The 18492-nt window shown below is 40.7% G+C and overlaps 1 protein-coding gene across 1 annotated transcript in view; it reads right to left on the bottom strand.

Moving 5' to 3' along the window:
• USH2A (usherin) overlaps positions 1-16100 on the bottom strand; it is a 702892-nt gene extending 686792 nt beyond the window's left edge. The window contains 2 exon segments of the mRNA XM_038586435.1: positions 11412-11577; positions 15625-16100. Coding sequence (XP_038442363.1) covers positions 11412-11577; positions 15625-16100 — 642 coding nt within the window.
• Between the last annotated feature and the right edge of the window lie 2392 nt (positions 16101-18492).

Raw genomic sequence — 18492 nt, forward strand, 5'->3', positions numbered from 1 at the left:
GGCCCCATATTTGGTTCAGAAACCTTTTCAACCTTATCTTTTAACTGCAATTTTGACCAAATAGTTGCTGAAAATTTTTACAAGAACCTGCAATGTTCATGCACAGGTTTCTCATCATCCCTTAACCACAAGCCAGCACATCTGAACACTGCTACAATTTATGCCAGATTTTTGTTGGTAAACAAGACCGTGTCTAGCTTTGTTAGAATGGACTCTGCAGTATCTGACCAGCATATCTTCTCTCTTTTTCCTTCTTATATGCAATTCATTTTACAAAACATTCTTCCTTCTCATCGTTTTCGCCAATGTGTTCTAAACATAATGAGGTTTATAACCACAGGCATTTAAAAAATGGTGGGCAAGGTCCTACTGAAAACACTGGGACTTCCGGTTCTGACAGAAACAGAGTTACTCTATTTCTCCCAGGTGCTCTCTCTATAATTAAAAAAAACTGTGGGCATAACACAATAAACAAGTATAGGACAACTCTTCAAGGTGGAAAGGAGGAGGCGAAACTTAGGGACCTCAGGATTGGAGGAATAACATGACAGCAAATCCCCTAGGTTTTTGTTTGTTTGTTTTTTACTACCCATATATCCTCGGTGGAACATTCCAGAAGCATCTATCCTAGAACCATCACCAGGCACAGATAAAATAAGTTAAAAAAAAAAGTCTACTTTTCCTAGATAAAGGGCCTAGAAAATGTTGGAATGAAAAAGACAACCCTTTCTGGCAATTTCAGCCCTACTGTAGCCAAACACCAGTGGAGTTGCCCTCCTCCTCCCTCCCCTTCTCCCTCCTCATGGTTCCAGCAGAGCCCATCAGGAGGCTAAATTTTGTCCCACCTTCCCACCCAGTATAAGCTGCTCTACTCTGATTCCCCCACACAGTGAGAATTTTCCAGTCCTCCTGGCAAATGCAGGCAATCTTCCAATTCCCCTGCATGGCAGTGCTGACAAACCAAACAAGGAGCTGATCTTTGGCTCTCCACTTGGTGGAAACAGGGAATTCTCCAATCTAACTGTCAGGGTAGTGTTAATGGAACTGAGTAAAGAGCTTATTTTCTAGCCCCTGCTCAACGAAAGGAGACAGCACTTGGACTCCCCCTCCAAAGTAGTATTGTCAGGGTGAGCAGAGAGCTGCTCTGTCGTCTCCCATCTGGCTAAACGAGGCTGTACCCCAACTCTTTACCAGCCCAGCAAGACACTGAGCCTCTCCCTCCACTCCCAATCTGACAGCCACAGGACACAGGAGGTGGTACAAGGCAGGACAAGTCAGCACTGTACTTCCTCCCACCCTCGTCAGGGCCCATCAGGAGCTGGATCTTCATACCTGCCCGGCATCAAGAAGACTGAACAAGGAAATATGAGCCAGAGCTGTTCAGTGCTTTATTTTCCCCAATCATTGGTGTCAGGGGAGTGAGTCTGGCTGAGAGCTGAACCTCCAACCCATTTCACAGCAAAGAGAATGAAGGTACATCGGGACTGGTCTACACTCTGGTTTCCACCCCACCTCCATCAAGTGAGCAGAGACTGATGGGGAGCTGAGCCTCCATCCCCAACGGTATGAATGAGACTGAAGCATGTGGTATGAGGTAGGGTCAGGCAGTATTTCACTGCCCTCTTCTCCTCCTTGTGAATTGGACCCTGTGCGAAGCTGAGCCTCCATTCACACCAGGCATCAATGAGGTGTTATGAGAGGGGATCACTTAACATCCACTTCTCCACCCTTTGGTGTCAACAGGGACCAACAGGAAGCTCAGTTTCCACTCCTACCCCACAGCCACAAAGTGGTGTGAGTCAGTAAGGTGCTTTCCCCTCCCTGGTGGCAGTGGGGGCTCAGTGGGCATTTCAGAATACATCACCACTCGAGAGCAACAGTGTGGTGCCAGTAGGTGGCTCCCATTCACTGGGAAGGTCCTGAAAGGGAAGCTAAACTTCAACCCCACCCATCAGCAACCAGGTTATATGAGACAATGCTCCGTATTTTTAGAATGGTGGTGGCAGGGACAAGTGAGAAGCACGTATATCCACCTGGCCATGAGAAAGGAAGCCAACTCCTTTCTATAAATTCCTTAGCGCCAACACCCCAAAGTGGTTACATGTGACAGATTTGGACCAATTGGGATAATACAAGGGATTTGTAGCCCAGAAAACAAACAACTTCAAGTTACATACTAATATGTCTATTATCTAAATTTTTTTTGGTCAACCTCTGCCACCGTGAAACTGACATAGGCTTGAGTCTCCTCCCCAGGCCCCTGGGCTCTCTCTATCCCCATCCTTCCTCCCCCCCCACAACACAAATGCCTTCTGCAGCTTCCTCCCATTTTTTCATTCTTTCCACTCTCCCCAGACTGAGAAGCGTGAACACTAAGCATAAACAAAACCGATCCAATTATTTTTCTACCTCTAGAATATGTGATTCTTTTTTTTGGGGGGGGGGTTATTTCATGTAATCTTTAGAAAGCTGAATGAGATTGCTTTTTCTGACATAAGTGCTTATAATATACATATGTATACAACTATATAAATAATTTACAAATATCAGTATTTTTGCACTGCTGTAGTTAATTAGAAGATTAAAGAGCCTATGAAAGCCTTTCGATTCTTGGAAAAGTTCTCTTAATTTGTTTTAATTTTTAACAATTCTGTTTTTGGCTTCTAGTTATCTAAACTAGTATCTTTATTATGTATCCAGAGCAATGCAGCTGCTTGGAACACTTGAATGCTATATTTGAGAGAGAGAAATATCAAGGGAAACAGTATGGGAAAATAAAACTATTAAAGTCCATGTTTAAATAAAGTCATATTCTCCATTCCATTACCAAGTGATACATACCATAGGCCAAATTCTGCCCTAGGTTATACGTACACTGTTCTTTCTGACTTTAGTGGTAATTGTTCATGTATAACTGAAGGCGTCAGTTAGCCCTGTAGGCACAAGAATGCCTATCCTCAAAAAAAAAGCACAAATTATCTGTCTTATTATATTTGGCTTTTAGATGAAAGTGATATAATATAAATGACAATTCCATTAAATAATATAGGTTTTAAAAAGCACTACCATCAAATTTTGACCATTACAAATTTTACAGAATCACCATAGTGGCCTTTTCAGGACTAGAGATTGTTGAAAACAAATAAGTAGACATTGGAAAATACTCTTCTTTTTATAGCACTTTTCAATTTTAGTAGTATATGTAATAAATGTGTTCTATAATATTAGTATATATTTTCTTTTTTGTCTTTTATAGCTTTGGCTATATATTTATAGCTATTGGCGCTATTGGCTGAAAATCAATAATTTTCAAGCAAGAAAATTTACTAACTTCTTCAAACACTATTTTCTAAGTTAAACATCTATTTATTCACGGCTTGCTTTAGAACTTGATTGGAAGTGTTTCCATAGGAAAGGCTTTACTGAACTTAAATTTTTGCTGTGAAATATTAGACTGATAACATTCAGATTTGTAAAAGTAAACATTATAATGTGATGTGTGATAATTCTTTGCACATATTAGCTAACCTGTATGTGTGTGCGTGCACATTATTTATATACTAATGGCTTATACCCATTACCAAATAGATTGGATTAAGAACAGGTGGGAAAAAAGGGGTTATTTGTCAGGAGGAGAAAAACAAACTCTATAGCTCTATGTAAACCTCTAAGCTATTGTTTTGTTCAGCCTTTTTCATTTAAGACATGATGTATTTCTTCTAAGAAACTCAGACCCTCACTCTTACTGAATCCTTTTTGCTATTTTCATCTCCTGGGCATTGTGCCCCTGTTTTTTAACCTATTGAATTTTTCCTCCCTCTTCTTCTCCACCTACTTAAATCCTATCTAGCTTCAAGAGTTAATTCACATCCTACCTTTATTCATCTTTCCTAACATACCTGAATTGGAGATGATCATTTCCTGTCTTGAATTCAGATTATTTTATTTTGTTACACGTTTTAATCCATTGAGGAATGAAGGAGAGTAGAAACAATGCTTGGCCCTCACCCCAGACCAATGAAGACATAATGAAGTGTGGGCATCAGAATATTTTTTAAAATTTTTATGATGCTAGTGATTTCTATAGTTGGGAGTTATTGCTCTGAGCAGAATTCTAGTTCATATGTGCCAAGTATCAAAAATCTGATTCTCTTCTAGTGTTTCTATTTAAGTAAATGAAACTTAGCCATGCGATTGCTGAAGCCAGAAATCTGGGATTTATCACAACTCCCTTCCCTTAACTTACAAGTTCTTCCATCAGCAAGTCCTTTGTTTTAGACTCCCAAACAGCTCTCAAAACTGACCACTTCTCTATAATATATCTACTATCATCTTTACAGGTAAACTTATATCTCACTGGGGAACATGAGCACAACCTAACAAACCTTTAATCTTGTCCTCATGCAAACTCTTCTCTGCAACCAAAGGAGTTTTTATGAAAAGATCATCTGCTTATGTCTTACCTACTTCCCTTCCTTCCCTGCTTCCCCCATCACCTATTCCCTACAGGAAACATTTCAATAGAGTCCACTGAAAACATTTTATTTATTTTATTTTATTTATTTATTCATGCGAGACACACAGAGAGAGAGAGAGAGAGGCAGAGACATAGGTAAAGGGAGAAGCAGGCCCCACACAAGGAGCCTGATATGGGACTCGATCCCAGGACTCCAGGATCACACTCTGAGCCAAAGGCAGGTGTTTATCCACTGAACCACCCAGGCGTCCCCTCTGAAAACATTTTAACATGGTCGACTATGTTCTTTAAAATACAGCCTCTCCCAAGCCCTCTGGTTTATTTTACATTCTGTTCCACTTTGCTGCCTTCTACCTATACTGGCCTTTTAGCTTCCCACATGCAACATACTCTCTTTTATAAAAGGATGTTTGCATTATTTGCTATGAACGTATAGAATGTTCTTCTCCATTCTCTTTGCCTAGTTGGATCCTATGCATTCTATTGGATACATTTTGTTATCCACACAATTATGTCCCCCACAAAGATGAACTGAAGTCTTAAACCCCAGCACTCATATAGAAGACCTTATTTGGAAATAGGGTCTTCCGGGATGCAATCAGTTGAAAGGAAGTCATACTGAATCAGGGTGGGTCCTAATCCAATGTAACTGGTGTCTTTACAGGAGACAATGACACAGGAGGGGAAAAGATGGCCACATGATAGAGAAGGCAGAGAAGTTGTGTGAGGCATCTAAAAGCTAAGGATTGCTGGCAAACACCAGAAGCCAGAAGCAAGGAAGGATACTACTCTATGGGTTTCAGAGAGAGAGAGAGAATGGCCTTGAGGACACCTTGATTTCAATTTCTAGCCTCAAGTAATTGTGTGAGAATACATTTCTGTTGTTTTAAACTACCCAGTTGGTGACGTGTTTTTTTAGGGCAGACCTAGAAAACTAATACACATGTCTAATATAATTTCTTCAAGTAAGCCTTCCTTGGCTTCAGTGATTTGATCAAATTGTCCTTCGTATGATCCCATAGCACATATCACAGTTATAATTTTGCTTTCATCGGTATGATTATTTGATTGTCTTTTTCTCCTAACAGACTGTAAGCTATCATAGCAGATGATAAAGTGGTTTATCAGACATCATTGTCTTTACACGTGTTCACATTTATGGTGTAAACCAAATGGGCTGGGTTCATCTTTGTTCTAAATTTGCAATAGGTATCTAACGTTTCAAGGAGTTACATGATTTTCCTGAGGGTTGCACAATTGAAGTAAAATGTCAAAAATTAAAGCCTTGCCTTCTGTCTAAATGTTGTATTTGAAAGTCATGTGCGAAAACACAGAATAATTTTTACCTGGATGGTTTTACCTCTCTCCATCATCAACTGGGGAGAATCCTCCTCATTACTATTGCATCAAAATGTGTCTTGGTTCTATATGCATGGATCAGGTGATCAGGATGGGTTAAGTGGGATACTCCTCCTTTAACCCACTATAGTTGTTCCTGACTGACACAAACCAGGAACATACTGAGCAGAATTTTATATAAAATTATACTCTGTTGTACATGTAAGCCATTTGTCTCAGTGAGGGATGTAGTTGTAAAATATATTGATTTTAGTTATCTGTACAAATTATGCCAATATGTGAAACATTACAAATATTTACATTACAAATATGTACTGAGATACAGAAAAATAATTTATATTTATTTTACAGATACATCTTCAGTTCTTGGTGTTTTGGGTAAAGGGATTCAAATAACTTTATTCCTTGGATCATTATAGTGATCTAGGTTCACTGCAATTCCTTTTTTTTTTTTTTTTAATTTTAGCTAATGGTCAGAAAAACTGGTGACCATAAATCTACGCTGTAAATCTAACTTAACCTACCTAGGGGTCATTTTTCTCATCTCTGAAATAGAGATAATATAAGCCGATGACACAGAACTATTATTTGCATTTGAAATTTAAGCCTATGCCATGTTTTATATGGTATACATAACCAGTGCTCAGTAATGGCAGCTACTATTATCAGCATTTTTAATTAATTCTGAAATGTGATTCAGTAAATTTTATTGATATTTAATCAGTTTTTTATAACTAAAACTAGTCAACTAACTTGGGTGATGTTCATTGGCTAGATATAACTAACAATGTTTGACACCTGCACCCATACATACCAGTAGTTAGAGTTAAAAGCAACAGAAAGTATTAAACAATATGGATTGAGATTCTCTTGGAGTGAGAGTTGGGGTAGTGTTCCCATGAGGATCCCAGCACACAGAGCTAACTGAACTGAATGAGAAAGCTTCCATCAGGTCGCATGGACATTCTATGTTCCCTCAATCAATAGAGACATGGAGTACCTTTATAGAGTGCGCACATGGGCATATATTCCAGAGATTAATTGAGAGACTTGGTTTATCTATTCCAGCAGGTATTGGTTAAATTGCATTTTCTTTTTCTTCAGAACTATCAATAGTTTTCCTTTTTCAGATTGAATACATAAATCAAAAGAACATATTTCATGAACAAACTGTGATTATGAAACCCCTATTCTTCATCTATTGATTCCTAGAACTCGATCTATCGTACATTCTTTCCTTCGTTGTATTAGAATAGAACTGCTCTTTTTCACCTCACCATGGCTAGAACCATCTCTGGCTCTTCAACAGTCAGTGTCTCAAGAGGCCTTCAAAAGAGCATAGAAAATGCACACAGCCCCACTGCTAACCCATGTCTTACTCCCATGGTAGCATTACTATGTCAGTATCAAATTATAAATTGTTTTACTGTATTTCAGCATAATTACTCCAAGGTTACTCTACTAATGATTCACTTGTGCTCTTTGTCCTATACACCATGTAGAACTGCTTAAGGGAAAATAGTCTTTCCATAAGAAAGTCTGAGCTTTGAACTTTTATTTATTTTTCCTTTATTTTCTTTAATTGAAGTTCAATTTGCCAACATATAGTATAACACCCAGTGCTCATCCCGTCAGGTGCCCTCCTCAGTGTCTGTCACCCAGCCACCCCATCCTCCCTCCCCTTCTGCAACTCTTTGTTTCTCAGAATTAGGAGTCTCTCACGGTTTGTCTCCCTCTCTAATTTTTACCACTCGTTTTCCCTTCTTTCCCTTATAATCCCTTTCCCTATTTCTTATATTCCCCATATGAGTGGTTTCACTCATATGAGCTTGACTTTTAAATGATAGGCAACTAAATGTGACTATGTTTCCAAGTTGTTCTACCTCCCATCCCATAACAAACTCCTGAAGTAAAATTCTTTTATGTATTTCAAAACCTTTTTTAAGAAGGAAAATCAGAAGAGATCTCTTACGATAACTATAAGCACGTGGTGATTCAATATGAAAACCAAGCTTTAAAAAATCTGCTAATGTTATCAGTGTTCCCCATTTGGTAATAAAAAGTCTGAATTGATTTTTTCCAGTTTTAGTATAAAAAATATGACATAACGAATTTCAGCTTGATATAATGTGAAATAGCCAATATATTAAACCCCAAAGTGAAATTTAAATTGGCAATCGTGTCAGATTCAAGTCCCTGAATGAATATTAATTTAAAAACTAATCATTTTCCAACAGGTTGAAGCTTCAAAAATGCTAGTTCTTGAATAAAAGCTGTTAGATCCATTACTATAATATCAGGCATCTTTTGTTTAAGAAACTAGACCGCCAATGTTCAGTATGTCTGGCTCTTCCTGGCATCATTTTTGCTCAGAGATTTAATTATTTAAAACTCATCTCTTTTTTCTGAATTTGGGGAAATTAAAATTCTGATTTTACTGATGGAAAGCTGATACTGAGTGAACTGAGGTAAGGTATGAGGTTAGATCTGTTAATTAATTTTAAGTCACTAGCCCTTTGTAACTTATATTCTGGTTTCTGAGCCAATTTTATGAGTAAAGGTATGTTTTATCTTTACGCATACAACACACATGTACATGCATGCACACCCCATACAAACTCATTGATTTGTGGCCATATTGGAGGATGAGTAAAAATATGCATACACATTAATTAGACTTGCAATTTGAAATGAGACTAAACCAGATTATCAATTATGTGCCCTATCCTATGTCCAGCATGATGGAAGTCTCTAATCCCCAAGTCAAACAGAATTTGGATGTACGATATAATAATGCAACAGTATATCGCATTTTATATCAACATATATTCTTTGCAGTTATATAGTGAGTTACAAACAGCAACTGTCCATATCTTGGCCAGAAAATCTACCAAAAAGTGTTCCTGGATGAATATCAGAGAGCATGGGCAAGCAGAAAAAAAGCACAAGCCCAGGGATGTCTGGGTGGCTCAGAGACTGAGTGTCTGCCTTAGGCTCGGGGCATGATCCCAGAATTCCAGGATGGAGTCTCACATCGGGCTCCCTGCATGGAAGCCTGCTTCTCTGTCTGCCTGTGTCTCTGCCTCTCTCTCCATGACTCTCATGAATAAATAAATAAAAATCTTGAAAAAAAAAAAAAAAAAAAGCCCAAGCCTGATGATCAGCTCACGGAGCTGGCTCTGTCACTTACCATCTAGACAACCCTACAAAACTCAGAGGAGATTTCTAAACTTCAACTGTGCCTCGCCCCACACTCCACTTATGTTTTTATGGGAATTGAGAGGGAATTCAAGGAAGCCTCCTTTTGTCACCTAGTCCAAACCTCCTATTACATTAGTAAGGAAACTAAGTCAAATGGTTTTGTTAAGACCGCAGAGTATCATTACCTGAATAAATTATCCCTACATCCAATCCCTTGTCCTTTCCATGACTTTATAGCAACCTTTAGCACATTCCTTTTTAAACATCTATAACATGAATTTATTATAAATTTCATAGTATCTCCAATGTATTCAGACTGGTGTCCAATCTAAAGGAACCCTATGCAGATCTCCAATTTAGAATAAGTGATCACTAATTTTCCTTCAATGTATCCAGATTCTCATAATGCTGGTGTCTCCAAATGCAACAAGAAATGCGAGGTGAACAAATGACCGATCTCGACGGTTTTCCAATGTTTTATAATTGTTCTGTAGTTTTAACTCAAAATGTAGAATGGGAAAAAATTTTATGTAAAAATAAATTTTAAAGAGTAGTACACAAATTGGAAAGGACAAGTTTTCTTTTGATAGCCCAACAGATATGAAATAAAGCAGTCTCATTAAATCATAAGTACTTTAACCTTTTCTTGAAAGAAGGGGAAGATTTAAAGATTTATAAAGAAATTTTTGCCTAAACTAGGAAATGACTCATATTTGACATGTATTGAAATGATAATGCTGATTTCAATAGGCACTCTAAGAGCATTTTACTCCCACGAGAGTAATTCAGTCATAGTTACCTTTTCACATTTGGATTTTAAACTTTCTTTTGTAAAGCTTTTAATGTACTACCGCCTGCCAAAACATGGCACGGTTTCACAGATAAGGCAAAATAACGACAAGTAAAAAACATTTTTTTATCATTGTTGATACAAAAATATGCAACAAACATTATCTATGTGACATCTTCTGCAGATTCCCTTTCTTCAACAGTTTCTAGCTCCATATTTTTAACATGATAACCTAACTCTGTTCCACTGGCCAGTGAGTGGAATGAACAATTTCAAGATACAGAACAAATTAGGCCCCTATCTGTAACCAGTGGAAAATGAGAGGTAAGTACAACCGGATTGAACCCATCGTGTGCTATACACAGGGCCTTAAAACCAGACATGACTTAACCCTTTTGTGGGTCCTTTCAAACCTAGTGCTATGGAGATGCAGCTCACTGCCAACTGCATTTGATAAACTCATATCCTAAGTAGAAGCTGAGTAGATAAAGCAAAACACACTGACTGGATATTCCTCTGTCAATACCTTCCTATAGAAATCCATCATTGCTACCTCTCTGTATTTATATTTAAATTTTTTTCCTAAGGCTTTTAATGGACTATGCAAAGACATAGCAGTATTTCAGTTACAACCAGGCAAAACACAGACCTGTACAAAGTGTCTCTAAATCCTCAAGAACGATATCTGTGCTGAAATAAGCTTTAAAGCCCAATTAACAATTCTCAAAGCCCTCAAAGGAGGTCTACTTCCAAACTGCTTCAGGTTGCAGAACCAATGTGAGAAATCAAAGATTATTCCCAGAACAAGAATAGGGGTGCAATTGTCCTCTAGTGTGAATGGGGTTTGCATGAAGCACTCCAGCTACTCCTATGAGCACGTGGGATGGGGACTGTCGTACATTGGACCTCTGGTATGAAAGGCAAGGGTGGCTTTTGGCTGCCCTGGGTACCCTGAATTGGAGAAAGGCTAAACGCTGTCTCCATTCCCAGGAACTGCAAAATACCAGATTTCTCACAGTTATCTCAGCCGTTAACAGCTTCTGAGGCTAAAACAAACTGTGGCTGACAACTAAAGTAATCATATAACACTTTCTGAGTGTCTGAAGTGTAAAGTTCATTAGTTCTAAGGTCAGCATTTTAATGCAACAGCCAAATTTTATTCACATCATCAGATGCAATCTGCAAAAGACAGCTGTAAAAACCAGGCGGGGGAGGGGGGGGGTTGAGGCTGCCATAACTAGTATAATCAGCCCCAGTCACTGAAAGAGCCCTGCCACAGTTTTTAACAAAATATACTAACCAAATAAAACAAAACTTTCCTGAGGATGTTATTACCCCAAAGAGCATTGTCCCAAGCTTCAGTGGGAGTTCTCCCAGCAATTCTGAGGTGGGGGGGAAACGCTAGCATATCAAGAGATACATCATTAGGTCATTTAAATGTTATTTTTCTTTAGTTGTCATTTACACATAAATGAAATCTACAAGGACTGCTTCTGAGCTTGTGGGAAGACGCCATTTAAAGGAAAGAAAGGAAGACGGATCCTTGTGTTTAACCAAATGTTAAATATTTTTTATTTTACTCACCTGCACACTAAGATGAATCCATTTCTTCACAAGAATTCTCCCCAGTGTCATTACTTTTATTGGAGGCTGCAAACCATTTACTGTGCGATAATAAAATATGGTCTCTTTCTCGGATATTGTAAGTTTGAACACAATCTGCCCATCCGCCGTCTTTTCTATAACACACCTTAGGAAGCAACCAAGAGAGAGAAAAGGTCAGCATCCAACCAAAAGACATGCTAAGGCATTGTGCAGTTACAGTGGTGTGAAAATAACCCTGAACCCCACTCAGAGGGGTGCCCGCTGCAGAAGTGCCTGCATGTCATTATATCCAGAGCAAGTGTTACTCCAATTAAGAAGCCCTTTTATTTCAATTAAAAAATAGAATTCTTATTTACAATATATTCCCCAAAACCTCAACACCCTTTATTTTATTTTATTTTTTTTTCAACACCCTTTATTAGAGATTCATGATGGAAACGAAAGTGGTTGAATCATCCGGCAAAACCAACATTTAGCCTATTGGTTCATTAGTCTTCTGCTATTTCTTTTATAGGAAGACAAGTCACTACATCCTGCTTGAGGATTGAGTCACCCGCGCAAATCTTTTTTTTTTTTTTTTTTTTTTTTATGTAAAGAGAATTTAGCATCCATAGAAGACTCTAAAGTGCTAGCCCTGAAGTCAGAATCGCTCTATTGAATTCCCATGATGAAATGGAGAATGGACAACTGCAATCTCGACTTACTTCCTCCTCAACAGGCCAGAATGCAAAGCCAATGTCTGTAAGAGCTCTCCATGGCCACACAGCCCAACTGAGGCACTGGGATGACATTAATGATCTTGGATGAAAGGTCATACAGTCTTCTAAAGACCATAAAATATTATGAAATAATATTTTGATAGAATAGAAGAATGTCCAGAAATTATCTAGGTCTTATGTCAGGCCAATTATCAAATTATTTGAAAAATCACTTCTATCCTCATCATAGTCACACACTTTCCCCATCCCTTTGAAGAGGACAAATAGTGTTTTTGTAAATGCTTATTTTCTGTGTTAATTCATATTTCATATAAACTAGCTTGTGGTAATTATAGGATTGTATATTTCGGGTCACTCTGTACCCACTGAGCAGAAACAGATACGAACTTAAGCCACATTCCTCTCTATCACATTTCGTGTTAACAATTCAACTTCTTAGCAGAAGAAAGAATATGATGAACACTTGCTAGTAGCCTCCTGGGTGGCTTATTCCCAAAGGTCTGCTATTTGAAGACAAATATCACTGACATTGGCCCTTAACATCTCCCCAAATAACTAGCTCTTAAAGATGCTCATCAACCTGCATCCCACAGACAAGAACTCAACAAGGTGTCCCCTCCGAGGCAGGAGAATTTCATCATGTCCTGGAAGAATTTGGGTCCCTTTCTTCACCCAGTTGCCTCCTACTCAGCTCAGGCATCTCCAGGACTAAGCCTGATCTTAGAACTCTTCTCTGGTGCAGGGAAGGGGGGGCCTCCTTGGTATTATTTTAACACACTATGCTGCCTTACTAAAGGCACCATCTGTCTTCCCATTAGCTCATGAGTTTTCTGAGAACAGGAGCAGAGCCAGGTACAGAGTGGACCCTGAAAATCTGATGAGTCAAAGACCAAATCAAAAAGAGGAAGTGGGGGATCCCTGAGTGGCGCAGCGGTTTGGCGCCTGCCTTTGGCCCAGGGCGCGATCCTGGAGACCCGGGATCGAATCCCACGTTGGGCTCCCGGGGCATGGAGCCTGCTTCTCCCTCTGCCTGTGTCTCTGCCCCTCTCTCTCTCTCTCTCTCTCTCTCTCTGTGACTATCATAAATAAAAATTAAAAAAAAAAAAAAAAGAGGAAGTGTCAGGGCACCTGGGTGGTTCAATGGTTGAGCATCTGCCTTTGGTTCAGGTCATGATCCCAGAGTCCTGGGATCAAGTCCTGCCTCAGGCTCCCTGCGGGGAGCCTGCTTCTCCCTCTGCCTATGTCTCCACCTCTCGCTGTGTCTCTCATGAAAAAATAATTATTTTTTTTTTAAAGAGGAAATGTCAAAGAAACAAGGGTAAGAATGGCTCAACCTGGAAATATTGCTAAAGATGTTTTAAAACTTTCCTTAAAGGTCACACTTTCCACAAATGATTCCTTCTCACTGGCATGTATTCTTACCTGGAGTTGAGAGGTGAAAGTAAGATTGGAGAACACTTAATAGTATTTCACTGTCACTATTTTTCTATATTCTATACAATTTTTTTGGCAAAATAAAATTGATAACATATGAAAACGAAGGTATTTTTAACATCGGCAAATAGGTTTAGTTGACATAAAGTTTTCACATAAAGTAGAAACACAGCTTTATAGAAATTCTACTGTGATGTTTTTAACCCTTCAGTGGGTGGGTGGATTTTTGTAAATCACTGGGATGAAAGAGTTCTCTTAACCCCCTGCCTCCAGGTCTCCAGGTTTCAAACAACCTAAGAAGAGTTTGTCTCTACTCCTTTTTCTTGAGTTTAAATCAACAAGTTAAAATTTGACCATTACTCAAGAATGTATTTGCCAAATGCAGGCTTATTTTCCCAAGCTTACTGAAAATGCATTTCTTAATATGTTATTGATTATCTTCCTTGCTATTTTGTTTGCTTGTAAACATACTCGCTTTGGTAGATAATGAATGTGAGAGGAAGGCAGGTAGCAAAATATTTAGGAACTGGATTTATTCTGCTCCTGGATAAACAATAATTGGATAATCCATGCTTTGTTTGTTTTACTTATCTACTGCAAACACCCCGAAATTCCCCCAATTCCCATAGTTATTTTAGTTTTGAGAATGGAAACGACCTTGATGCATGGAAGTCTCCAGACCGTAAACCATGTGCCACTGCCTCTATCAATACCCCTCTGTCTTATTTATACAAAATGATACCAATAGAAGAAGAATTTGGTAGAGACATATCCCGTGGGGAAAACTTGGGAAAAAATAATTTTCCCTAGCCATATTTGTCAGCAGACAATTTTTTAAGACTCTTTGGGTACTCTTTACATAAACTGAGGAGGTTGGATTTACTGACATTTCAAACAGTAAAAAAACAAGGTTTGCTTTTGGGGGAGATACAGAAATAGAGATAATGGTTTGTGATCATTTTCACTCCAAATGAAGAAAAATGCCAACTTTCACTTGGCAAATGAAAACTAAACACCAAAGACATTTAAGTCATATTTGCTTATGAGATTATAAGACTTTTCTGGTTTGTTTCACAAGTTTTTAGCTATTTGGCCAACACTCTCAAACAAAGAAACTGTCACAAGGGGAAGAGCCAAAAGCCCTACAGGAAGACAAAAGATAAGCAAAAAATGCCTCAAAACTTCCTTACTTATTCAAATCTCCAGATTGGCTCTAAACACTTAGGGAAAACACGTTAGAGGTCAGTTTTAGAAACTATTACAGAATGAAAAACAGGTAATCACATAAACTAACATAAAACAATGTTAAGGCAGCCCCAGTCCAAACTCACCAAAGGCATTTCTACTGGTATCAATGGCATGGAAGCTTTTGGGAATCGCTTACGCTTACCTATATATTCCCTAACAGAAGGCACCACAAGGTAAAAGGCCAAAAGCTGTATCTTTTCAGTGTTAGGGGATTATTCATTTATTCAACTCCTATTATTGGGCATCTTCCATGAGTCGAACATCTCTTCCTGGGAAAATAAGGATGAATAAAACACAACCCTAAGCCCTTGGAGAGCTGCTATGCCTGGTTAAATTTTCATACTCTGGCAGGAGCGGGCTGGTTATAAAAACCTAGATCAGAACTTAGAAAATACCAATTATTTGTACTACTTGCCCCTTCCACCTTAAAACCCACAGTGAGCCTGGCTGAGCCTCTGAGGGCTAAGACCAAAGTTTTCACCCACCGGCTGGAAAATAAATGAGACGTGGAAACATGCCTGCCTGCAATGAAGCTATTTTAACAAATTCTTTTCTGAGGGCTCACTCGCCTATGAAAAGGAGGGGGAAAAAATTCTAAATTCAGGGCGGGGTGGGGGGGTGGGGGGGGAAGGTTTGGATTGTAAACCCAAATGGGAAGACTACCATAGGCGTTGATGTTCCTGAATTCCAGAGTTAGCCTCCACTGCTGGTTAGGGGTCAAGTGGCAATGATCTTCACTACTAGGGATTGTGCAGGACCCCAGGAAAGCTTACACTCACTCTCCTACTTACATTACACCTTCTTGCTCGGGTTTCAGCCACACGGCTAAGGTAAAGGATGCCTCCAGCCTTGGAGAAGGAGGAGAGGAAAAGCAATCCTGCTGATTTCCAAAGATGAAACTGGTGGCGTTGCTCTGGCAGGCGGGACACAGGTCGTGCTTGTCCAGGGTGATGCAGCTGCGCAGGCCCGCGGGGAGCAGGGCGGTGTAGACGGGAGGGGAGGATCTGTGGGGGCAATCCTGGATGCAGAGGCGCTGGGTGCAGAGCCCGAGGCCCTCGGCGGCGGCAGAGGGGTGACAAAACGTGCTTCGCCCACAGGTCGCTTGGGGGGGCACAAGGGTCAGGCTCTTGAAAGCGCCCACGTTCTCCAGCCTGGGGAAGAGACCCTGAGGGGCGGCCAGGGAGATGGCAGCGAAAGACGCGAAGAGCAGAGCTTCGGGGACGCGGGTCAGGGGGCGGGGGCCCAGGGCCCGAGCCGGGCGCCGCATGGTCACAGCCGCGCACGCTCCCCCCGCGCCCGCCCGCCGCGCCCCGCAGCAGGTGCCTCAGGTGCCCCGGGGATGCTCCATGGCCCGCAAGGCGCGCAGCCGTCCTCACGCCCGGGCCACACCGCAGGCGGCCTTGGCGAGGGTGCACACATGGGGGGCCGCTGGGGGCTGGGGAGCAAACACAAAAAAAAGGGTCAAGGACAACCTGCCTCCCCCTTTGCAACGTAACTTCACCCCAAGCCCGAGGACCCTGAGCCCTGGACAACACACCTTGTTGAGCTTCTCAAAGCAAACAGCATTTTGAGGCACCCCGTCGGGAGGAAAAATACTCTTTTTTTTGCTCACTGTCCTGTGGGGCACTTGAGAAGCAGAGCAACCACTTACATAGTCATACACCCACGCACCTGCGCTACGTGGCTATACCCACGGGCACCCACGCCGAGGTCGACACAGATGCACTGATATTTCGTGCGACCCTATTTCGCCAGGCGGTATTGCAGGTTGCTAGCCACCCACCCAGCCCCGGGGAATTAGCACGATCGACTTAGCAAGGGAAAGAATTGCATGGACTTTTCTGTACACATGCACCTTAGGTTGTAGCGCACAGCTAACTTGCAGATGTCCGAAATAAAGCTGGCAAAGCACTTTGGGCCTCCCCCCCCCCCCCCCGCCCCCATCCCAGCATGTGCAGCAACTTTAAGCTCACGGTAAAGCTGATTAGAAACCCGACACCATCTGTCTGTCCTATGCCTTAGTATTTAGCAAACGTCTGTGTTCGTGTTTCCTCATATGACTACGTATTTGGAGGTTAAATATGGACCCCTAATAAGGTGTCAGTAATTGTATTGATAAATAAGCTGAATTACCATTTCTTTATTGCATCTCAACCAGTCCCTTCAGTGTGACAAATGGCTCTTCACAGGACCGCTGTCCCCCGTTGCCTGGCAACGCTGCGGTACCCCCCGCCCCAACCCTGGGTTACTCTCAGCAAATAGGCCACAGCAGCAGGAACGCTGCGAGGAAGACGTGGGTGCCCAAGGAGACTATTCTGCACGGCAAACACTTGGTTACCTGAAAACTCAGAGCGCAGTCTGCTTGGTGGCCGGTCTGGAACTGAGCTCCCCAAGCTTTCAGCAGGTGCTTCAGGCAGTGGGAGGGACCTGGAGGGGGCCAGGCATGCATAATGTTAAAGTAGCAGGACACCTTATCCTGTAATCTTCTTGGGGCTTCTCCCCTTTCCCTCTTTGCTGCACCTCGATCCATTTAATCGTGGAATCGAAAGGATCGGCCACCGTTCGACAGTAACACAAGGAGTAATTTCTAGTGCTCTCTCCTTTCTGGGCAATCGAATGGCTAAACCTTAACATATTGATGCCCTGGAAGCTTGGTCCATGGATGTGAGTTTCTGTCGCTGCTGCCTTCTTTGCCCCTGGAGGTCCCTCTCCCAAGTACACATTTCTCTACATCATGAGGAGCATCTGATGTTATTTCTAAATATTACATTTGGAAATGGGAGATTTTAATTCAACTACCGAAGTGATAGGATTATTGACTTTTTAGCTGCCTAAGTGGATATGAATACGTATATATTTATGAGTGCATGTTTGGTGTCGATTCTATCCAAGACTCTCTCTCTTCTACTCTCTGGGATATCTCATTCTAGATGAGAAATATCCTAAAGCAACTGATACTTCTATCGCTCCATACTTAGAAGTGGAAACCTGTTTGGAAAACAACTAGTCCACTGTGGTTCTGCTTTCTGTAAGTTATCTTATTTAGAGATATGTTTAGAAACGAGAGAAAGGTTTTATAGTGTTTCTTCTGTAAGGCAGCCAGAGACAAACCCCAAGAATGACCTCTTCAACTTCTTTTACTTTCTCCTCAATGAGAGACCTGGAAAGCACAACCTTTTGTCTATCAACCTGAGCAGAACTAGGTGCTTCTAGAGGAAACCTCTAACCTTTGTCAAAATATCCTATTTTCTACTTGTTGATTATTACAATCTTGCAAGGGTGAACTTCATTAAAAACAAATTCTAATGTAAGGCCTTGAGAATTTGAGAAAATTGGAAATAGATACTTTGGATGCAGTGAATTAGACAGATGCATTGTTCAGACCTGTTACAAAATATGCACGTATGTCTTGAAACAAGTTATCTGATCACTGGCTTCCCCTTATGCCTTGTGAATGAATCCAAGGCCTAACTTTTTAAATTGCGTAACTACAGCATATCTTTTGGGTCACCATTCTGGGGATAAGAGATCTTCTACCATAAAACTCCTGCTTTGTAGTAGGAAGTCATGACTCGAAATAGATAATCTAAGATTAGCGATTCTGCTCCACATTCACAAACTCTGCCTGTAATTTGCAAAGGCAGACAATGGATTGACAC

Source organism: Canis lupus, chromosome 38 (assembly GCF_011100685.1).
Source record: "Canis lupus familiaris isolate Mischka breed German Shepherd chromosome 38, alternate assembly UU_Cfam_GSD_1.0, whole genome shotgun sequence".
Taxonomy (NCBI): Eukaryota; Metazoa; Chordata; class Mammalia; order Carnivora; family Canidae; genus Canis; species Canis lupus.